This window comes from Plutella xylostella, chromosome 18, assembly GCF_932276165.1.
Source record: "Plutella xylostella chromosome 18, ilPluXylo3.1, whole genome shotgun sequence".
NCBI lineage: Eukaryota > Metazoa > Arthropoda > Insecta > Lepidoptera > Plutellidae > Plutella > Plutella xylostella.
The window spans coordinates 53,916-78,785 of NC_063998.1; the positions used below are offsets into that span (position 1 = coordinate 53,916).

The 24,870-nt window shown below is 40.1% G+C and overlaps 1 protein-coding gene across 2 annotated transcripts in view; it reads right to left on the reverse strand.

The window, feature by feature from the left end:
• Positions 1-1,867: 1,867 nt before the first annotated feature.
• LOC105385168 (neuroglobin) overlaps positions 1,868-24,870 on the reverse strand; it is a 48,295-nt gene continuing 25,292 nt past the window's right edge. For both annotated transcript variants that reach the window (XM_048627234.1, XM_048627233.1), the window contains exons 2-4: positions 23,682-24,069; positions 6,669-6,900; positions 1,868-5,132 (exon numbers count right to left, since the gene is read on the reverse strand). In XM_048627234.1, the coding sequence (XP_048483191.1) occupies positions 4,977-5,132; positions 6,669-6,900; positions 23,682-23,857 (564 nt within the window). In that variant the 5' untranslated portion in view covers positions 23,858-24,069 and the 3' untranslated portion in view covers positions 1,868-4,976. The remainder of the gene's footprint in view (positions 5,133-6,668; positions 6,901-23,681; positions 24,070-24,870) is intronic.

The following is a 24,870-nucleotide window of genomic DNA, read 5'->3' on the forward strand; positions in this document are numbered from 1 at the left end:
GTGGCTAGTGATGGGCCGTGGCTGGACTATGTAAGTTCGCGCCAAAAATCAACACTATGTAAAAATTACTTACCACCTAATGTAGTTAGGGCTCCTGCACACGATGCCGCCGCCGCGCCGACGCTGCGCATTCACACTGTAGATACGAGTCGCGCGAAGCCCGCCACCGCGCCGCCGCCGCGCTGCCACCGCGCGCGTTCCCCTATCTCCCTGTCGTTGCATTCATTCCATTACCGGCCGCATAAGAACGTGCTTGCCGCGGCCGGTAATGGAATGAATGCAACGACAGGATGAGAGGGCAACGCGCGCGGTGGCGGCGCGGCGGCGGCGCGGCGGCGGCGCGGTGGCGGGCTTCGCGCGACTCGTATCTACAGTGTGAATGCGCGGCGTCGGCGCGGCGACGGCGCGGCGGCGGCATCGTGTGCAGGAGCCCTTATAGCATCGATTCATCGATCAATCTGCATACGTCCGAGGTCCGCACCTAGGTCCTAATCCATAAATAGAAACTAATAATATGAATGCGAGGAAACACGGCGGCGGTGGAGGCAAGTGTGGTGTCATTTCACCGTCGACTACTACCTCCGTAGTGTATTATTTGTGTCGATATGGTTAGGCTGCTAAAAGTTAAATATAAGCTAGATACACTGCCGGGCAATGAAAAAGTTCCACTCACAAAATGCCGACAGCAAACGAACCCAATTTTTTCAAAGATTTAATTTCAAATTTAAACAAAATATTACCGATTTTAGTTGTTAATATCCTGATGCTCTGTTAATTGTACTCCAATGTTGCAGAAGACGGCATTAAGCTAGCCTTTTCCGCTTAGAGGTAATTTGGTGCTTTTCTCAGTGGAACCTTTTCATTGCCCGTGAGTGTATACTTAGTATATAATTAATCCCGGATCCGAAAGCCGTCTGAGACTAAGCTATTCAAGAAGCAATAGATAAAACTACATAATACTTATAGCGAAACAGGATGCATCTTGTTATTATGTCTCTAGATATTGTTTTAATAATTTGAAATAGGATAATTATTATGCTTAAGTAGGTACAAATTCTCTTTCCACCACATATTGTGTTTCTTTATTGCATATACTTACTTAATTATTTCTTCTTACCTTCGTCTGCGAAATATCCGTGCCCCTTTAGCATCTTATTAAAATTATAAATTTTGTCCGACATTTTCTTTGAAATATTTTGGGCAAACATAAACAGGAAGTTTATAAATTAGTTTGGTAACTCAATTTCAACTTTCAGTTCTATTGACCTTCTAAATTATTCACCTGAAACGAAATTCTCATAGCCTTAATTTATTAAATATTTTATTACCGTTAACCTACCTCTGAAGTTATCTAATACATTTATTATAAATGTGCTATCTTAAGTGAAAAGATGACAACTAGAATATTTTTTTCATTTTGTATAAAGTTATAGATAGGAATAACTTATACTTAATACAGAAGTATAATAAACAGTAAAAGATAAAAAGATGAAAATAATATTGGAATATCGCGTTGTATCCCCTCACTAGCCGCGCTAGAGGCGTTATGTAGTTATTATGACGAAGTTCGATTGTATGATAATTTATGTGTCCTTTTACGAATTATGGCACTCGCACGTCAGCCTTCCCCGCGACGTCGCTAATATATATTTATTTATTCTATTTTGGTTCATAAATGTATGTGCCATAAGGAGCTCTGCGGCTTGAGGAACAGTCATTCAAGATGTTATCGTGGTGAAAATATGTGATCTGAGTTCGATAGCGACCTGCTTCCGGAACACAATTAGCCTCACATTGCTGAAGTGAGGGAATGTTCTGCTGGGGCGCTATTACAGCCTAGCCTATGCTATGGTACAAAAACAATCTATTTACAATTTTAAATAATCTTTATTCGAAACAAAAATAACACTTTACACCAATCTTATCAAGTATATTAGCTAATTAATTATTTATTATGCTATTTTACACACATCCATCAGCTTCTATTTAATTAATTTTAAGTACACGTATGAATTAAAAATAGGTTTCAGGTAGGTACATGATACATACTTATATTTTGAAATCGCCTTTAAAAGAGTGCTCCCATATTTTTTTCATACAAAATAAAAGTTTTAATTGAAGGTTTTCTAATTCCATTTTAGTTTACATCAAACTTCTTTCGTCTACCTTATAAACAGTAGTAAGATAAATCAATCAGATGTTAGTACTTATAGGCAAATATCTCACTTTCTACTCAATTCATGGTGTGGACTGTGGAGTGAGTACGTATCTCGGTGTGTAAATTTAAAAAGAGGTTACTTCTAGCGTTAATGTATTTGGGAGTAGTCTGTAAATAACCGCGAATGTGAATCATCGGCACTTCGATGAGGAATGTTTTTGAAATACGAAGTAAAAAAATATACGCTTGAAACTTTTAAATTTTATTGTATAAAAACCACAGATGGCATAATACAAATAAGTACTTGAACTAACTATATTTGATTGATTCGGAAATCCCAAACCCCCGTGTGGTTCGGAAGCACTCTCTAGTAGTCTAGTGTCAGCACAGTTTTTTTTTTCGAAAATTATAAGATTGAGAACACTGGGTTATTATAACATGGTATAAGGTACAACTAAGTAGGGTACGTAGGATTCTACATACTATCAAAGTATCTCGTACACTCCACAATCATCTACCGACAACAATCAATTCAACTTGTGGCTGATGATAATGATGAAAAATTGTTAAAAAAAAGTTTCAGTAAAAGACCTATATAAATAGTAGGTACCTATAATATTGCACGGATATAAAAGTACTTACTTACTAATAAGTTTTGGTTCAGCTTAGTCAGTGATAGTCGACTACGTTGTACGAACACCTTCGAAATACATTCCACAAAAATATGTCTAGTAATATATATTATCTGTTTACAGTAACACTAGTGACTGGTATGAAAACACAATAAAATCTTTATTAGTTTTATAAACACTCTAGAAACTCAACAAAAACGGTTTTAGAACTTGCATAGGTACAAATGAAAATTTAGGAAGACGCAAGAAACTTCTTAACTAAACCTTATGACTTAAATTTAAATAAATAAAACAATCAGTAGTGAATACTATAATAAACAACGACATTAATAATGGGACCAGCCCGAGATAAACTTCACAATCAAAATTACCAACACTCAATACAAAAAAATACGAATTTGCGCTTTATTAACGTACCTATGAATATTTTAAAATTATGATTGAGAAGTACTACTATATTTTTCATCACGTATAAACACCTAGTTTGCATAATTATATTGGATACTCAGACAGTCAGGAGATGTGACAATGTGAGTTAGGCTGAGTGAGACACCCGCCCGACATACACACACTGAGACTTGCACACCGGCACGCGAGCAAGCTGCACGCCTGCACACTGACCTACACACCTGCACGCCTGCACACTCGCACGTGTAAGCCTACACGGGTCACGTCTGCCATCATAATCAATACAAAAACAATATGCAGCAAAATAAAATATGTTAAAAATCTGCTAATACTTTACATAGAGTAAGCGTCCCCGAGGGCCCATCGGGGACGCCCCCATAAAGTTAGAAATGTGTGAGAGCCTGCCGCTGTACCCATTGACATTGTGCATGTTATACAAATTTGTGCGAGATTGTGTAAATTTGTGCGAGATAGTAGGTATAACTTTTTGTAACATTGTGCCATTTGAAACACTGTTTTTTGGTTTCATGTTTTTTTCCGTACTAAATTATAACGAATTATCTGCCTCAGCGACATACTATTTTCGGTATTAGATTACCCTGTTCCAACAGTGAGGAGAAGTCATGGTCTGTCGGTGAGTCGGCAGCCCTGCACCTACTCAGGGTGGACGGGAGTCGCTCGGAATGCGAGTTCTGTGTCGGCGGGGATTATCCGCGCGAGGGTCGTCGCTTCAACTTCAGTTCAGTATACTGTAGTAGGTAGGCATTTGTGCCGGAGTATAAAAGGGTTTTCTAATTTACTTGCGATAGCTCCATGAATATAAATTATAGGTTGCGCTTTACGCTACAGACTCCGCGATGAAATATGACTAAATACTCGTAACGTTACCCCATAAAGTAGGTTACAACAGCACGGTTAAAAAACTAATGTTGTATTGTTAAATGCGATTATACAATGTGAATTAGATAATATTGCACGTTTACCGGCGTTGTTTCATTTCTAGACTTGGAAAAATATTCTGAATCACCTGAGATGTAAAATCAAGCTCACGCAACCGGCAAACAATTTACAGAATGATTGAATTGTTGACTTGGAGCCGCTGCAGGCGACAGGCGGCGCTTGAGCGAGCCCGTGCCGGAGCAGCGGGGGCGCGGGGGACGCGGGGGTCGGGGGGTCGAGGGGGCCTCACAGGTAGGGACAGCTCTACGAGTAGCAAGAGTGAGGGAGGTGCGCTGACGGCCGCACCCCGGACAACAACGTAGGTACCACAATATTACACAATGACTAACTAAGTTATCCCTTAAAACTAAAATACCACGTATAGGTACCTATCAAGCGACAATTAAGTATAATTTTATAGTACACCTCAAAACTTTAAATCTCAGAATTTTGATAATTTAACTAACGTCGCGTAATAAATTATTGACATACTCAAACAGAACATCAAGTTTCGAACACGGAACATTTGTGTCGGCACGAAATACAGTTTTACAAAATAAGTAAGTCGTACTCGCTAAACATTCATAATAATTCTTACTCAAGTACTTATTTTACATAATACGTAATATGTAAATACATTATAAAAGTCTATTCTTTCACTTTTCAAATTAATTGGTTGTTGAATTGACACGAGCTTCACAGCGCGAGAGCTTGCGCGAAGCTCTCAGTGGAGCCGTGTGACGTCATCACACGCCAGCACGCGTCATACGGTGGACGTGCTGGCGGCTCCTGCCTGGATCCCGCGAGACGCCACGGCTCGCCCGCGTGACGTCACGGCTCTACGTGGCGGCGGCGGCGGGCGGCGCCTGCTCGTAGCCCTCCACCAGCGTCTGCAGGATGAACTTGATGGTGATCTTGTAGATGCTCTCCACGTTGGGCGTGTAGCGGTCGCCGAGCGTCGCCTCCACCGCCGCCAGGAACGGAGCCTCGATTTTCTGAAACCACAACAATGACCCGTTAATACACTACAATAACTACACTTTGATTGCACCAAAAACTAAAATATACAAAAACCTATACCTAAATAAAACAGTACAAAGGGCAGGCATAGCAATCTCTACCAGACAACCTTGTTAAGGTAGGTCGCTACATCTCGACAATATGGATATTATCCGTGTATATTGTACCATAAGCTTCTACAACAAAATGTAGAGAGTAAGATAATCCGACTCCGACAAGTAGGTGCCTGGTATTAGAGAGCGAGCAACGACGCAGCGGCGGGATTCTCTTTATGCTCCACAGAACGCATGTACTCAGGCGCTCGCAGGCAAATATATTCACGGAACAAAACAAAGGCTTCTCTTTACAGTCGCTACGTTAAAAATACAAGTAGTAGTGCAACAATGTTTTAGAGTGGAACAGAAATAACGTGCAACTCGCTACGGGCAGCTGTAGCCTGTAAAGTATCATGTGGGTCAGAGTGAGAAGTCAGTCAGTTAGTTTCGCGTGTGGCCGTAGTAACTACCAAGTTGTAACTTCGAGATGTCAGCAAAATGTATTTGATCTTTGTCAAAAATTTATATTACTGGTACTACAATAATAGTGATCTTTTTTTTGAGTCGCGCAGCATTTGGTATACAGATTTCATAAAACCCTGCCTCAGAACTATCTAGTCTTGTAGTACCTACTTATAACTACCATGACCTGCATTATTATTAAATAAGAAATATAATATAATATAGGTACATTCACTGATTAATTTCCTTCATCAAGATCAACCACTGGCAAACTGATGACATATTGTAGCTACATTTACACCTACATTGGGTAGATGAGACACGTTTGTAGCAATAGATAACTCAGGGCGGCTACAGTGCGGCTCGGGCAATGCTCGCTGGAGCGGCGACGAGCTGTCATTAGCATTCAGTCGCCGGCGGAGAGCCATTCACGCCGAATGAGGAATCGGAAACGAGGCGCAAAAGCGAATGGGATTCAAGTACCGAGGTGCCATCAGTCTGTCTGTCGAGTGGGGTCTACGAGTATTCATATAGGTGCTTACTAGATATATATATCTGCTAACTACTTATGGATTTTTATGGATACTAAGGTTGGTTTTAGCTGCAGTATCTCGCTAAGTAGCTTTTAATGTTTATGTAGAGGCTTTTAAAAGCTTTCGTGCTTTTAAAATATTATGAGGTCTTCATTTATTTTTAGTTCTACAGACTACAGATGATGCCTAGATTACCTAGTGCTATCTGAATTTTACGTAAACAGGCAGTTTTACATCAATTACAGTGGGATCTTTGTAAAGCTGTTACATTTTAGTTTACATACCTTCCACCTTATAGCGGTTGGATAAGAAATTAGTATAATAATAATGTAGATAGCGTGTTGTATGTACCTAGCACTCCTTGGGATGTCTACCAATTAACAAGTGCGTTATAGATATTATGATCACACACTGTAGGTTTTATTCACTGAGCAGAACTCCAGGTAAAATAATGATTCTAACAAAGTGTTTCGGCACTCACCCAGAAGTATTCGACCTTGAAGCCGGGGATGCGGCGGTGGCTGGCGCCGACCTGGTGGATGAAGTGGAAGAAGGAGTCGAGGTCGTCCAGCGTCTTGATGCCCTCGTCCAGCGTGCTCATGACACTGTGGGCGTGCTCCGCCAGCTCGGCACTGGCGGCCTGCGCCTCCCGCGTGCGGCACTGGCGGAACTTCGCGAACATGTCCAGCAGCTCCCCGTTCTCCTCGAACAGTCTGCGAAGGAGACACGGGCCAGGTCAATTCGTTATATTATTAAGCCTTACCTTAAGGTGGGTACTGACCAACGTTACGAACTGTAATGTAACATTCCCAGCGAGCATGTTACGCAACGCTGCTGTGTTCTAAAATTGGCTCGTTGTTCGCTGGTTTCCCCGTAACACTACGTACCTACTGACTGCACGAATTACTGGCTGTGTAACATGTTAAATGGGTTCCCTACGCAATTTCGAAACCCTATGTCTAGACAGTCGTCACCTTTAAAGATGGGTAAAGTACCTACTTTAATGTTATGAGCGCGAAAGTTTATATGTTTAAACTTTTTCAAATAAAAACTTCTGAACGGGGATTCTTAGAGAATTATTTTAAACCAAAGTTTGCAGGAAATTTCTAGTAGGTATTACAAATCAACAGGGAAATCGATTGTTCTTAGCTACAAAGGTATCTAAAGAGGCTGTAAAGTTATATTTACCGCTGTAAATTACACGATAAATAAATGTAACTGGGGCGGGTGTTGCAAATAAACTGAATGTGCGAAGGTAGCAATCGATGGGAATAATAACACGGTCCGCATTCTCCGTCGTATAAACATGGCGTCGCTCTGCAGGCTCGTGATAAAAATGCCTTTCGGCCCGATTCAGAATTTTTCGACGAAATCATATTTTCATTGTATTTAAGTTTATCCTTTGACAAAATTATATTTAGTCCGTATTTTAGAAAATAGATTAGAAATAGCAGACACGACCGTATTTTTCCATTTTTAAATTAAATAACTCACTTAGATAAACTGCTTTAATGTTTAGGGCCAGCGACCGTCAGTCCTTCTATTAGGTACTGTTCATTATAATTATTATGTTCAAAACATGCCTACTGGGTAAATTGTCTACTAATAAATGTGATTTTCCGGATTTTCCTCATAAACACGCAGGTGTCGCCCCGCAGGCCCCACAAGCCTGAATCCGGGCGGAGGGCATAATTTTCTTAATATAAGTAGATACTTTATCACAAGCTGAATATTTTCAATTTGGAGCTTTTTAGGGAACTTTTTGTCGTAAAATAAATTGAATGTCTAAATTTTTATGCTGTTCTTTCTTCAAAGATTTTTTTATTTAGTAACATTGAATTGTAGGTAAGTACTCGTACATTACATTGAAACTCAATGGAATAAATCGTAGCTTTTGTATAGATATACTGTGATAGTTTGCTTAATCGGTTGGTCGGATAATGGCCGTAAACGATAATCCTCAGTTATGGGCAAAATTACCACATGCTTTTTTATTACAATTATTAACTTAAATTTTATTAATGTTTTTGCAAATAGGTATAATAGATTATTTTAAAACTTTTTGTAGGTACGTTAAACTAGGTAGGTATTTTAGTTAAAAAAATGCGATGACGTATGGAAAACAAAATTGAATGATTCTGGAAGTTAATAAACAGAAAAAGTTAACAATGTTACGTTAGTAGGTGAGGATCTGAGGATATAGCAGTAGTGAGTAGTACAGTATCTGAGCCACCTCGAGCCACGGCAAGGGTATTGCAGCAATCTAGATAAGTACAGTTTCAATTTATTTACCACCCCCCCTGTACCCCCACCCCGCGGGCGCAGGGGGGAGGTATAAACACTAGTTCTTGCCGCGGAGCAATTACGCCTTCAAGTGTTCAGTGAGATGGAAACTTAGGTTCGCTCCAAGTTTAAGGAAACTTTCCTAGTTACGGTTATTATTAGTTCGGGCGTGTCTGCTTTCTGCTATCTTTTAACATGGTACGCATAATGTAATGTTAAGCTTATATTTTTAGTTCTCATCATCACCATAATACCTATGCTGTATAGTGCTGTTGAGCCCGTCAGTGAGGGCAACTAACTGGAAGCGCAGCTGTCAAGAGGATCTAATGCATGGCTATTGGTGTCGCCAGGGGAAGGACCCAGCCCAGACTCTGTCTCCGCTATCACACTCAATGAAAGTCACTAATTGGAACGGATACACGAATTTGTGTATCTTACACACATTCTATCACATTGAAGCACTTGTCTTTGTATTGACGAACCATTCATGGAAAAATCCACTGTTGGTTAACCGTTTCAGATTCATTCAGATATGTCTGATGCCATGTACTTTGATATATCCTTGTCCCCCGTTGAAGCTGCAACTAGGTACAGATATGTATCGGGTTCGTTTCATGAGTACTTATTTGTATTTGCTCGGTGGATATTGCTCGGCCCGGAGCTCGTTGAGAACTAATATGTGTCGGGAAGTTATAGAAATTGAATCGTATGATATTGACATTCATATCGAGTAAACAAGGCAAGGACCTGGAACAATACCGGGCACCAGGGATCCTAAACCCACAGGCAACATACGTAGTTTCCAACTATGATATATTGTTATGTAGTTTGTCAACGATGAAGCAGAGATGCTGATGGTTGAATTTATACATAATACTTAGATTCACCTAAACAACTACCTGCATACTTAGTAACTATCATTGATTTATATTTAAATATAATTGATTTGTTTATGGTTGAATTCAAAGAGATTAAATTAGTAGTATCTATTTCTGTTCGGCAGTCCGCATCGATCGCCGCTGGTTCCTCTGAAGCCACTCGCCTATTCTGGTGCAACACCTACTGTTATACTTAGAAAAGAACGGGTTAAGTACGGGCTAATATATTTAGGGCGGATTCGGCCAACGTCGAGTAACTTTTTACTCACGAGTAAAGTACCAGTTACTCGCGAGTAAGCAGATTTTGCATTCTACCAAACCTAAAACCAAGATAACTAGCTTATCCCAAGAATAAAATGTTATACCGCCAAAATTGACCGTGTAACGAGCTTATCCGAGAGTAATTTTGTAATGGCGGCAGCACATCAGCTGATTAGAAAACCGTCATAATATAAACAAAACATAAACAAAAGTACGTTAAAAGGCAAAGTCTCAGAATAACAACAGCGAATAAAATATTAAAACATAAACAATTTCATACTTTTATAATCCATTCAAACTAAGTTGGCATGTCATTTCTATTGCATGCTTTGAAACGCAGCTATTTTTATTTTAGTTGCATTACAGTTTCGTTCCTCGTTCATTCAATTTAATCATGGTATAACTTGGTAGAATGCAAATGTACTTATCCTAGATATTTACTCGCGTATAATTTTAATTCCGGTATAGTTATTCTCGTGTAACGTGATGTTTGGACGAATTCACCCTTAGGAATATTATTTTGTGTTGAGTGCTGTTGCGTACTAGTGGCCAATAGATGGCGTAACCAGTATTTAAAATTGACATTAATTTTATATCATGTACCTACACTCTGGTCCGTCGGTGGAAATAGAAAGGTAGAAACATACACCACCTGGCGGCGTTAAAGTTCAAATACATTATGAACCCAGCACTTTGTCCAATACATTTTCAATTGTAGTACCTACTTATGTACAATACTTACTTACTTACTCCGCTGGCTCAGCGACCCGAAGTGGATCTTGGCCTCCGACATTAAAGTGCGCCAATCTTCTCTATTCTGTGCCAATTCTGACCAGTCGGACACTTGAAGCTCTATCAGGTCTTTGGCGACTTCGTCCTTCCAGCGGTATCTCGGCCGCCCCACCGGGCGACGCCCAGAAGGTTGACCAAGATATGCTTTTCTTACGGCTCGATCCTCTCCCATCCTCTCCACAGTCCACATGTCCTTGCCAGCGGAGTCGGGAAGATTTTATTTCTCCGATGATGTTGGGCTCGGACACTATATTTTCAATCTCCCGATTGTACCTCTGCCTCCATTCCCCATCTTATCCTATTGTCGGCCCCAGAATCTTCCGCAATATCTTCCGTTCCGCCACTAGAAGCTTATTTTCCTCCTTTAAAGTTAGCGTCCAAGTTTCGCACCCATACATTAAAATCGGCCTGATGACAGTTTTGTAGATCCGGATTTTAGTGCTTCTGCTTAACAACTTGGACACTAACACCTTGTGAAGGGCTGCGGTACATCTTAGGGCGTTAACTATACGGATGTCGATTTCATCCTCCCTCCGGTTTGTGTCTGTAATTGTGCACCCGAGATATTTGAACTTGTCGACACCCCTGTAAGTTATACCATTCACGTGAAGGTCTTTTCGCTTTGTTGAGCGGTGTTTATATCGTTTCATGTGAAGGTATTCGGTTTTCTCGTGGCTCATTCTGAGACCCACACCTTTCCCCTCTTCCTCCAGTTTCTCCGTCATTTTGACCACTTCTCGTTCACTTTGCCCAAGGATCGCAAGGTCATCGGCATACCCTACAATTTTGTGCTTTCCGTTCAACTCTACTCCCCCATAAATCAGTAGCACTTTTCGGATGATGTGTTCGAGAGCTAGATTGAACAGAACAGGCGAAAGGGCGTCACCCTGCTTGAGTCCGGTCACGACTTCAAACTCGTCCGTTAGCCCCCCTCCAGCTCTAACCCGCATTCTACATGTTCCCGTAGCTATCTTAATCATTCTTACTAGCTTCTTCGGTACTTGGTAAGATGTTAGTATGTGGTAGAGGGTCTCTCGGTCGATACTATCATAGGCTTTGGCGAAGTCAACAAAGAGACAGTGGACACTTTGGGCGTATTCCCATCGTTTTTCCATAATTTGTTTCAGGAGAAACATTTGGTCCACTGTGCTGCGGTTTCTGCGGAAGCCACATTGATAGTCACCGAGTATTTGCTCTGCATATGGTTCTAGGCGGGCGAGGATAATATACGAGAGCACTTTATATGCCGTATGTACAATATGTATAGTAATCGGTCTAAGGAATATGTAGTGCCTAAAAGATTCGACTTTAACTAAAGTTGTTATGCGAAATAAAACCAGGGCTACACATAATTTTAGATCTTAACTTGAGTACCTAAATATTGTTAGTACCTATCATGGTCAGATACAGATCTGTTGTGTTAACATGAGATAAGTACCTACCTAAAAAAATTGACGATAACTTGGGAGATTAAAATAAAAATTTATTAAAAATGTACCTTAATGACTAAATTATGACGCCGGTAAACTAAGAGGCGCCGTGTTCCAGGTTCTGTTTGAATAGGCCGGTCAATATTAGCAGCAGAGGCGCGTAAAGTAAACTTTGTGTATTTACAAAGGTTTCAGCCACTGGTTATTATAACTATAACTGAATTATAATCAATTCTCACCTAACTAAATAACACGATTTTACTACTAGAATAGGAAAATAGGAATGAACATAAGTACCTAATATAAAACTTGCAAGTGCAGACACAAATACTCGTACCCCGGCAGACAAGAACATAGTAAATAGTACTTCTTCTTCTTCTTTGGGTACCATCTCCTATCGGAGGTCGGCAATCATCTGGCTTATTCTTTCCTTCGAGACTGCTGCTCGGAACAAGGATGTGGTGTCGGTGTTGTACCAGTCTTTCAGATTTTGGACCCATGATGTTCTTTTTCGACCGGGTCTTCGACGGCCTTGAATTTTCCTTTGTAGGAGAAGTTGCAATAAACCGTATTTACTGTTGCGCATAATATGTCCCAGGTACTGCAACTTTCTCCTTTTTACGGTTTTAAGCACTTCGGTCCCTTTTTTCATTCTCTGCAATACCGTTTCGTTTTTTATTTTGTCCCTCCATGATATCTTCAATATTCTTCTATAAACCCACATTTCGAATGCTTCTAACCGTTTACACACGTTTAATTAGGTAAGTAAAGGCTTGAAGTTGCGGGACGGAGGCGGTGTCTGTCGCTCCACACACACCCTGTGAACACAGCCGGGACGGTGGGGAATCAACACCCCAAGTGTAGTGTCATGTATATTGTGTACATTGAATACAATGTTGTACTTTGTCATGATTTATTTATTTATTAACATTTAATGAATTAATTGGGAGTTTCTGAATGTCTACAAACAACGTACAAAGGTATACGTGGTGTAAACGTGTTGATAGCGACGCAATCAGCTGCCTCGTAGCGTAGAGACCCGCCTCATACAGCCAAGCCGCGGTCAGGGGCGCGTCCTAAACAGACAAAACCTCGCTGCGATGTATGCACACAAAGGGGGGCAAACACTATAGTTGACAGCCCTTGATCTTTACTTTCAGGAACTTATAGTGTCCTGTAGCGGACCCGCTCTCTACCAGTCCTGTCTCTCCAAGAGAGGAACTTTAGTTAAAATAAATATTACCCTATTTGCCTTATTCTAAAAGAGGCTGTCTATGTTTCATAGTATAACATGTTTGATAAAATAAAATATACAAGTATGTGCCCGGTGTCGTCATCTGCCCGCGCCGGGACCGTCGCCAATTTGTCTCATCCGCTTTTTAACTTTTTCAATTTGGTTGGTAATGATGTCGATAATAAATTGAAGACTTTCTTTTATATCCCTTGTAGGTAGGTGCCCTTGAACTTCTAAAGTGAGCTAAAGTGATAGAATAATAAATGTAACTTACCTAAATATTTTACTCTCCTATTTTAACGTTGTGGGCATGTTTAACAAATCAGCTCCACCAAGTTTCTTTTGTAAAGGTCCCGCAAGAACTCCCCCCCCCGCTTCCCGCTCCCCTCGCCCCCTCCCCCGCCCTCCTCCGGGAGGTAATCCGATCAAGATCAAAGCACTCAATAAATTTTATTTCATTTTACAAAAGAATTTTTATGATCAAGTAAGCGTGCGGCGGCGGCGGCCGGGCCGGGGTCGGCCGGGCTCTCTGTTTATTCTGTTGTCGGATTTTCTCGCTAATTCCAGCTGAACTTTATGAAGCCAATTAGTAATTATGCTCTTTGATGGAGATAAAAAGTTGTTTAATGATTCATGTTGGGTAAGAACTTCTCGGTAGGTGAGTGATTGGGTCATTACAACCCAGAGATAACAGGGTAAACCTATAAGCTACAGTATAAAGTGAATATTTGAATAATGGCTCTTTACTGAAAACCAATATTATGGTAATGTATACCGTTCACTGAGAAAGAAGCCCATTTCGTGGCCCATTGTGAAAGTATTTTTATTTAAATTCTGTGTAGGTGTAGGCCTCCTTCTTTCAAAATGAATGTTTATGGCAATTGCCTAACGGATATACTATTGCTGAAGTTTAATAATAGGTTTTAGTAAAGTGTGCTACGTCCGTTCGGCCTCACGGGATTACTCCAATTATGTCGGGATTACAATACACACGAAACCGCGTCCCACCGCGCCGAGCCTCAGATTACCGTCTTCATGTTTATACTTTATAATTTATAGTAGTGCGGGCAGGGGTTAAAGGTAAAGCTTTAACAACTTTCATAATTGCGTTTCCACTGTGAATGTAATAAATATATAGTGCTGATAATTACCACGATAATGGACGCAGGTGAGACATACTCATAGAAAGATTTCGCATAAATTATGCAATCGTCATTATTTTACGTCCACCATTACATAATATTCCAATAACCTTTGTGAACTATCAGCCATTGAAATGGAACTTCAATTTTGTAACAGGAAATGCAATTAAAAGTTAGCGTGAAATGTGCCGTTGGTCTCGGTGTTAAGGTTTAAATTAGTGACGGCTCGGTGACGCGTCGCGCTGGTGGTTTGACTGACACGGCTCGGTACATGACTGACGGCCGCGTGCGGTGTGAGTGGGCGAGTCCATTGTGAGTGGGCGAGTCCATTGTGAGTGGGCGAGTCCATTATGGAATGAAAGCTTTCAGGCCGCTGGCGTTGGCGGGCGGTGCAAGCCTACTCGTATTCACATTTTTGCGTTTCTACACTAGTTTGTAATGGATCTGTCAACGGATATTGGAATAAAAGAATGATGCACTTCGTGATTGTTTTGTATTTAAAAAAAACATTGATCATACCTATTTAATAGCCATAGGCTACAATATTTTGAAAACGGAGAATGTATTATCTGATTTGTATTACCAATGAATAAAAATAACATAGTTTAATCTCAAAACAAAGATCACTGGCGAAAGCTTGAATGTAAATAAAACAGGAAGCTACAAATGACTGCTACGTCGCGTCGTAGCGGCGTGATCGTAGCGTGCTACGCGCTACGCCGTAGCTTCGTAGCATTGTAATTTATTATTGCAGAAACTAAATAAATAACAGTTTATGCTGCGATATTTACATAGTACCTACATTTTGTCATAGATATTTTACGAATGTTGTGTACACCTTTAATAGGCTTCTACAACGAAATTATAATTTTATAAACTGATTAATTATTGTTAGTTGTCGGTGCTGGTGTTCCAGTTTAAATAAATAAATAAATAAAGTACGTGTAAAGTACAGTAGAATGATGGCTGACAGAAGCAACTGTCCGTGACGTCACTAGGCTGGACAAAAGATATCATTGAGATTATTTTTGCATTTTTTTATTACAAGTTTTGTCTGTTCGTTATTCTATCGTACTTTACAGTTATTGTGATATTAATTTGCAATCTACAGAGAGGGTGCATGCTCATGGTAAATAACGTATCAATCCTAATCTTTCCCTCAGAATTTAAATATGCTAATTATGTAAACGGCAGTTCACAGTGTACTTTTTAAATTAAAAAACTAAAACATAAAATAGAGGTTCATATACTTACCTATTTTTAAAGTTCACGAGACACACACGAAGAGGTCGTTACCAAGACATACATGTTATTAATCTACATTCATAGAACTATTATATTCCGTAACGTCCCACTCTATACAATGCAAGGGTCGGAGTAATGGCCGGATGAACTAACAGATTAGTACATACATGGGTATGCAAACCGAGCGAGCTGCGGGGGCGGGGGCGGGGGGCTGCTTTCAGTTGTACTCGTGTACTCACCGATCATTACCATAGAACCAGAGGAAATTGTATACAGGATATTGTTATTCATTAGGGTATCAAACTTTTATTATTCCACAGCCTTTCAACGTGCATTTATGGTAAATAATTCGAATTATTATTTTTATCATCAAGAAACCTGAAGTCCTAGTTAGTTACCTCTACAGTGTCGAAAATATTGAAGTACCTGTACAGCGCAAAATGTTATGAGAAACACAAATATTAATGTTATTTACTATTTACTCCAATAACGACAAAAGAAATCAACTCGACATTCTAATTTGATAAAACCGCGCAGACCGTAGCATAATGTCGCGGAAACGTCCGTTTTGGAGGCAATTTCCGTTTCCGTTACGCCATCTTGAATGATGTAAGGCTGAGTACGTCGTGTGTAGGCTGTGTGTAGCCGCACACATCGACTCTAGTTAACATTGACACGGACCGGGTGATCACATTGAATCAATTTGCTTTGTGACTCTGACTCCGATGGGATTATAGCGGCTTAGCCTGTTACTCACATGTTTCATCAGCCACGTGCTATATGTTATTAAGATTGTAATATAATTATAATCATCATCAATGTTGATTCTGCTGTATGCACCTATGATAATATGACTAAAATGAAATTACTTAACGAAGTCCACTTATCCGCTGTATAAAAGTACCTATACATAATAATATTTATAGATTTTATAGTATAGGGGGAAGTGTTGTATTAGAGAGGCAACTTACTAGTACCAATCATTATAATTTCTTTGTTTTTCATTACGATCACTGATTCTAACGGTTATTGCCTTTGCGTGTAAAACGCAGGCTCTACTCTATTGTAATGGGCTATTGTTTGCTTCCCTTGTTACACACGTGACTAGTGGTACAGCTGTTATATTTGAATTTCCATGTAATGTAGACAGCAAACAAAGCTACCTAGATAACTTCCATATTTTCCAAAATTATAAACTTAACATATTTAATACCAACTTCATTCACAAATTGAATATTGTAGTTTTCTTGAATATTATATCTGTATCTGTGCTATCTAACAGTAAGAACCACTTGGCAAATGCAAAAACACGAAACGAAATAAAAGTAGAAAAGTAACGAAACACAAAATGTCATGGCAAAAGTTTTATTCTCAATTTGTACAATATTCAGCTTTTATAGTTTACGAAATGTTGAATTTAATGGCCCACTAATTTTATAGAGGTTGGTGTTTTAGTAGCCATTCTAGTTTGAAATAGTTTAGGGCGAGTCGGTCGGGCGGTAGAATGGTTCCTTTCTGTTAATAATATAGTAATGTATAGCTTTAGACTAGTCTAGACTCTAGAGTCATGCGTCTTGATGTAGACTGATGGAGTCATTTTTATACCTAATAATGTAAGAAAGAAAGAAAGATAAAACTTTATTTGACACTGACAGCAATCATACTTAATTATACATTATAATAATATGTACGTAATGTACTTTAATTGTTTTTGGTCTGGAAAGTCTGTTGTGATTGAAATTATGGGTAAAATAAACTTCAATTTATAAAAGTCATTGATTAGTAGAATTTGACTCAGGTTAACGTCTCCTAGCCTTGGGTCAGAGGTGCTATAAATTTTAACCTTTGGTTATAAATAGTTAAAATTAACCGTCGCTGCTCGTTTTAGTAATAAACCTAAAGAAATGAACGAGATTACTTACATAATTATGATTATAAATCCCTTTTAAAGAAATCTGGTTTGTATTAAATTTTGCAGTCAAAAATATCAGTATTTTAGGAACGATGACATGTGACGATGACTATAGACTACTGAAAGATACTACTTCGTGTATCAAGTAGATAACATACACACGTTTAACATAGTACATAACATAACTTTAGTATTAATTGTGCTGACTAGCATTGGAACTAACATCATTATAACATCGACCTACAGACTGATCCACACACGCTATAGATCCAAACTACTGGATGTGTTGAGCTAAAGGGCACAGAATAAGGCTTTCATAACTGAAACTTTCGGAAAAAGCTGGTATTTACAGGTATAGACCAAGTATGTATGTAAGTATGAAAATAGGTATTTGTATAAGTTTATTGTTTATTTCCACGAGCATTTACAAACACAGCTTTTGGGCTTTCCTTATCTGCCGGCCTTCAAAGCTCACTACGTGCTAGTACTGTGTGGTCTACGTGTGTGTGTGTGTGTGTGTGTGTTGTGTAGTCGCCGGAGCCGGAAGTGGGTCAAAATCTGTCGCGCGCCGCTTCCGGCACGCTCCGGGCGAGCAAATGTTGTGTTATTTTCACCAAAACAGGATTACTCGTAGCTCGTATACGTACGACCGGCAACGGCAATCCGCTTACAGTAAATATCAAATTTATCGACACTCGCCGTAGCTACACAAACTTGATTGAAATGAACACTCAATTTTGTTGCTTGTTGTTTGTAGCTTGTGTGGTTTTGCCTATATACTATATCTCATGTAACAGGTAGTAAGTGGAAGTGTGTTCACTGGAGCGTGCCGCTCGCTCTTTTGATGGTTCCCGCAACTTCTGAGGGAAGGTTCTGTTTTCATTATCTTTGAATAACTAATAATATACCTACAGGTAGCGTTGATATACATAAGAATCTCGGCCCAACGGCAATTTCAAATATTTATACTCATATGAGGAGTCCAGAAATGTGGAATTCTCGCATGCAGAATATTCACCGTCGAGATTAACTTCCGCCGCCGCCGCCGCCGCCGCCGCCCCGACTAGTCCCCGTATATCTAGCCGGGCTCCGCCAATTTTATGTTCCTACGATTCCGTATGGAACTACCTATAAAAGCTCCTGCTGTAGAAGATCTTAGTGTGTGCTGCAATATTATATGCTCTACTTATCTCACATAGTGGCATTACTAATTTATATCAGCTTTCGCTGCCTTGTTTGGTCTTCACTCACACTTAAGTATCATACAACTATCAATAACCTAGCTACCCCACTCAAATTTACTAAGTAACTAATCTTACATACATAGATAGAGTAGATAGATAAGACATATAAACCTACATATTCTACGTATGTGCCTGCATCATAATAAATCACGGCTAAATAGTGTCGACGGGTCTGCGAGTGTCGACCCTCCCCCGGGCATCAATCATATCAGATGTGCTGATCCGGATCCGACACGGCCGGGTTGCCTCACTGCCACGCACCCACTACGTCGCGCTACGGCCTGCTACGACCCGCTACGACGCTGCTACGACGCGGATCCGTGTAGTATGCGAGCGTAGCCACTAGCCACCAGCTATAACACAAACAATAACGAAAATATGTCAATAAAATACTCTTTTTTTTGGAAAATATAGAATATAGCGTAAAGATAAAATCAGAAATATCTGCGACGGTAATAAATAACCGGCCGGAGGTGGCGAGGTGTAGTGCCGGTGCCGGTCAAGTGGGACGCCCTCCGCGCGGACTAAGATCGCAGATAACGTCGCTCGATGGTACGGGGGGTATTCGGCGTAGTTTTTTCAGGATAGCTTGCAATCTTTTTGTAACAAGATTAAGATCTTCATTTTTAGATTTGGTTGGTGAGATTTACTTTTATATCATTAAGTAGATTATGTGATCTTTTCATATATTGTAAACATAAGTATGTAGGTATATAAATTTGTGCTATGATGGCACATGAATTAGCTTTAACGTGAATGTATAGCATATGAAGTGATAAAGCCTGCAGTGAGCGTCGGCCCCGACGACGTCGGCGTCGTGGACAGACTGCGGCCGTGCAGCGCGGGTCACTGGCCACCGGGCGCGGCGGCGGGGCTGGGCACTTCTGTCACTGGAGACATCCGACAACAGTACAAATAGAGATGTAGGTAGTCATTAAAATACCGTCACAAGTTGTACCAATGTTAACTTATATGTATTTCCTTCATAGAAAGATAACAGATACAGGTTTTTTCATATTGCTATCCGATCCGGCGTGGTAATCTAGATTAAAAGATTACCGCTGAGAAGATTATATCCCAAAGATTGTGTGTTTAAAACCATGTATTCGAATGATGAAATCGGATGCTACCGATGTTTCCAAGCACCTAATTATTTGCTCTAGGATTACAAACATTTTTGCTTACATCACTGTATTGGCACAGATTTTATGTATGGAGCATCTTCTTTTAACTCCTTAATATCAATGAGAGCTATTGTCAGCAACTAAAGTAAACTAGTAGTAAGTACCAGCACAAGTAGTGCAGGCAGCTGGAGCTGAGTCCGTAATGTCTGAAGTACACAGATCCAGTTCTGTTTACTGTTCAAGTGAATGTATCGACGTGGCATCGGGACTCGCCATTGTGGCAACTCTCAGCAGTTGAAGGTACGAGTGGGGCCTGGAGGGCGCTCTAGCTTAAGAAAAACTAAGGTTCGATGCACTGCTGTACAGCCCACAACTCTATATACTGTGTTGTAATAAATGAATCAATTGCAAAACAGCTCTCGTACGTTCGTAGTTGTAAAGCTGGAGCGCCCGGCTCCGGTGAGCGCTTTGTTTGCTCGTTATCTGCTCCCGAATCTCGTCTCCTGATAACAATAACCTCTGCTTCTGTTAAACTTCGATCAGCAAACAGTTGAGTTTAAATTAAAAGCAACTTTAATACCGCCTGTTGAAGTTGTTTTTAGCTCGTTCTGAGGCGAGCCGTTCGCTGTATAAATAGAAGGAAATGAACAGATTGTAATTAGCTGCGTACACAATGGCGGACAGTTTAATTCGTCTGCAGCAAATAGTGGCGTAAGTTTTTTTTCTCTTTTTCAATGAGGCACAGTATTACTCAATCTTTATGTGCCGCCATAGGTTCCCTGTAGTTGTACCTATAGTTAGTGACGTTCTAAGAACAAGCGTAGATATTTTAATATATGCATTGGAATACCGGCGCGGCGCTCGGCCCCGTGGCTCGTATCGCCATCACATCGCAGTGGGCCGCCTGCGTCAAGGCCTTCTATTGTTTCGTTTCGCTTTTCCCGCCGACATTCTCAACCTAGGTCAAGAGCACAAGTTACTTTTCTTTTTTAAATTCCAAATTCAGAATATATTTTTGCATATATCATAAAAATATGTATTTTACCTTCCCCAATGCTGCTGCCATGTGACCAGTCAAAGTACTTGTAAGATTCCATCTGAATAGAATGTACCGAACGTGCTGAAACACCAAAGTTGCATAAATTACGAGAACTTTTTATGATGAATATACTCGCAGTAATAATGAGGGCATTCGCCTCTATCATACTACGGAAACTTTGAAGGTTTAAAATAAATATACCTATATTTTTTTCTATTGGCAACATACTGAATTTAAGTACTTATTCACATTGATTTGTCTATTATTTTCTACAGGCAGGAGTGGATTGTGTCAGTGGGCCCTCACACACAGTAGACCGTCGTGCACGGGAGGTTTAGTCACCGGGAGGTACCAGGGCTGCAGGCGAGGGTGGAGGTATTCAGCTTCAAACAGCCGGAATCCTTTTGTGCATTTTGTCTGACGGCGCAGAAAATGTCTGCATTTCCCTCAACATTTTCCAGAGTGTTTTATTCAAATGGCAGATTTTCTGCTATTACAGTCTGAGAGGCTGTCAGGATGGCCGCTCGGGGCAAGGAACTTCGCTTGGATTTACAAAGTTGTGAAGATGGCTCGTAGATTTACATCAGATGCAGATTATAATCTCAGAACCCGTGACCAAACCATTAGTGTGTCCGTTGTTCAGCCGCTGGTTTCGGATTTTATTCGATTCTTTTTACACCAAAACATTACTCGTGCAGAAAACTGTATGGAGTAGTTCATGTTCCGCTCATTGAGCCACGACCCGGCACTTGACCCACACTTAGCACCAGCAGCGGGATCACGCCTCTATTGTGTACGAGATAAAGGCCGGTATGGCGTGCAGCGCGAACAAGGGCGCTATCGCACATAAACAGGAGTTCAACTCCTGTATCGTTAAAGGAAATATTTGAACGATGTTGAGGTTAAATTGCTCAAATGAAAACGAATAACTCGGTACGCTTTCAATGTTATTATAGCTTTCACGGGGAAACCGTTTATTATTTTTGTGTCATGAAAAGCTTTTGATTTCAGTAAGTTCGTGCGTAACATAAATTATTACACACAAAATTCGAAAACAAAACTTTCTTGTTTAAATAAATAACGTACCTACTCTCAACTCAACCTGTTAGAAGTATTTAGATCGGTATAATGGAGGTCGCTGACGCTTACTTGATTATGATGAGACTATCCGCCCTCATCCTGTATCACTCTGAGTAGTCAGCGACTGACGCTAATTTGACTGGACAATCCTTTCACTACGTCGGCAGACCCTAGCCTTACTTTTGTATTTCTCACCGACACGGCGCTATAAGGAGAAGAGGTTGTTTGGTTTATTGAATGCTTATTGCAGAAACTAAAAGTAACAGTTATAGTTTATTTATACATTTTGGTTTGTGTTTAGTTACTGTTACGTATATAATATTCCGTTGATAATAAGTGAAAACTTGTAACTGGCTTTAAGCTATATAAGTAATTATGTATACTTTTAGTGTTGTTCTATTCACTTTTGCTGTAAGTTTTCCTTGATACATAATATGTAATTAATTATAACTATGTATAATAAGCAATATCAGCGTTGAGCTACAGTCTGTTGGTTTCACAACTGAGAACGCCAAGTTAAGAACCCTTTATAATTATTGTTTCACATGCAGCGCTCTTACGAATAGAATTTAAGTTCATGCTTAGCTTGATTTCCCAAAATGAGAATCTTGGCAATAGTGGGAGTGAGTAGTGCAGTGCAAGTATCTCGCGACAACAAGTCGACAACTGTAGCAGTTGAATATTGTTGCCGCCAACTTCAAACAGACAGCAGTCGCCGAGTGGAAACAGGTTTACCATACTATTACAGAACTATAGAGTTGCTGAATTCTGCTTCACGTATATTACATTCACATACATTATTGAAACTGAAAACTACTAAAAAATAAAACTTGTTGATTAATGATTTAAGTATTCCTGGAAATATTAGTATATATATAATTAATAACAACACACATTGATTGAATTGGCGGTGGTAACCTTATGCTTTATGCTAAGTCCGACTAGAATCTAATCATATACACCTGAGTTTGCGTTGTTCTATGAGTCTAAAATATAATTTTATAGAGTGTCAGACTCTTATTTCATCCCACAGGATAACTTTGATGCCGTGCAGCCTTTGTTGAACAGGCTCAACACTTACATACATTGGAATGTTTGAAATAATTGGAAACAATGATAACGTAACAGTTGGGTACATCGCGTGAGAGAAAAATACGATAACAATGTAAGTAGGTAGGTACTTGAGTTTAAGTAAGAGATTGTGTGTTAGATATAAAAAAAGTATAGTGCTTCCTACGAATTAATTATTTCAACAATTCAAGTTTTAGTTACCAATTCATTGTGTTAATAGTTTTGGCTGGTGGAAATTGCTTCTTGGCAATAAGTCGGCCATTGTGCGCAAATTGAAAACCTTTTGTTAAAAATCGATTATTGTGTGCTACCTATATTTGTTTTTGTTAATAATGTTTTACTTTTATTAATGTTCACATTTTGGACCAAAGTTCTATTCCTATCCCCTCCGTGTCTGTTATATTGTATTTCATACAAACTACAGGCTAAGTTAAAATACTTCGATGTTTCTGAATAACCAGAAATTAGTGTAAGGAGATAACAAAGATTCCGTTCTATGGGGAGCTCTTCGCGGGATGGGAGAGGTGATGGAGCAAGAGAACTTAGTAAAGGGGAAGATTGTGAGAGATAAAGAAATGACAATAAGACACATAGGTACAGAGCAGGAGATTGGAGATGGAGAGAGAGGGGAATTCCATCACATCCCGGAGATGACTGGGGAGGGAGAAGGTAATATAGTGGTAGAGCGAAGAAGAGTGAGTGAGAAGAAAGATACAGACATGTAGAGTCGCCGTGCCGTCGGGACCGTCGGGTACTCACTTGATGAACATGCAGATGCCGGTGTTCTCCATGGCGCGCGCGATGCCCTTCCAGCTGGCCAGCATGGAGTACTTCTGCCGCGCCGTGAGGGGCAGGCGCGGGTCGCAGGGGGGCGGGGCCGCCGCCTCCACGGGCGCCGCCGCCGACGCCGCCAGCTTGCCCAGCTGACAACCCATTGTGCACTCAGTGCCCTGCACCGCACATGCCACTCTCGCGCCGCACTGTCGCCGCCACACTACCGGCGCGCGCGCGGCCGCCGGGCCCGTGCTCTGCACATGTCACTCACACACACACACTGACACACACCGACACTCCGACACACACACTGACGCCGCTCGCTATCGCGCAGCCTCCATCGCTATCTTAATCTCGCGGTGACGTTTATTACCTGAAAAGAAAAAGAGTAACATTTAATCGCCTCTGAATTTAATAGAAACAAATGATTCGCAAAATATATTTTGCGGGGAAAATACACGGATTTAATAAAGCAATTTTCTTTAAGGTAGGGTAAGTAAATAAATTGTTGTTTTGTGTTCTTGCTTGAAGGTAACTTGAGTTGTTTTTGTTGGGAACAACGACTATCCTAAAGTTTAAATTAAATCACACAGAAAAAACTTCATTGTGTAAAAGAGTTTCACGAGTAACCTATTTCTTTCTTTTCTAACTGAAGCGTTTGAGCACAAGGTCTTAAAGTTGCCCTAACTTCTTGTATTCCTTTCTCTTGTGAATCGGATAAAGACGCTTGAAAACAATTTGAAAACAATAATGGAAGTGATGATGATGGCAATGCTTTCCGAATGTAGCCTTGGTATGATAACTATTCATATAGTGCCACTTTCATAGAATTGCATACAAAATCACAAATAAAATAGCAGTTACCGAAGTGATGATGATAAAATTTAATTTTACCATCTTATTCTCTCTCTACCTTACTCTCACGTACCTGCATTCTAGAATTGTATCTTTTACGATGGTAGCGTAAACTAAGAGCGCATAATACACGCATGCACTTTAACTAATTTCATAAGCACTTAACTACTAAGTATAGGGGTTATAAACTTCTACATAATCTACATACGTCGACAGAATCAACTATGGATCTCTTAGGTAGTCGTAACTACTTAGGTATTGTTACCTAGTTGCATGATGTAAGTATAGTTATTTCTTAATATAGCAACATTACTTATTC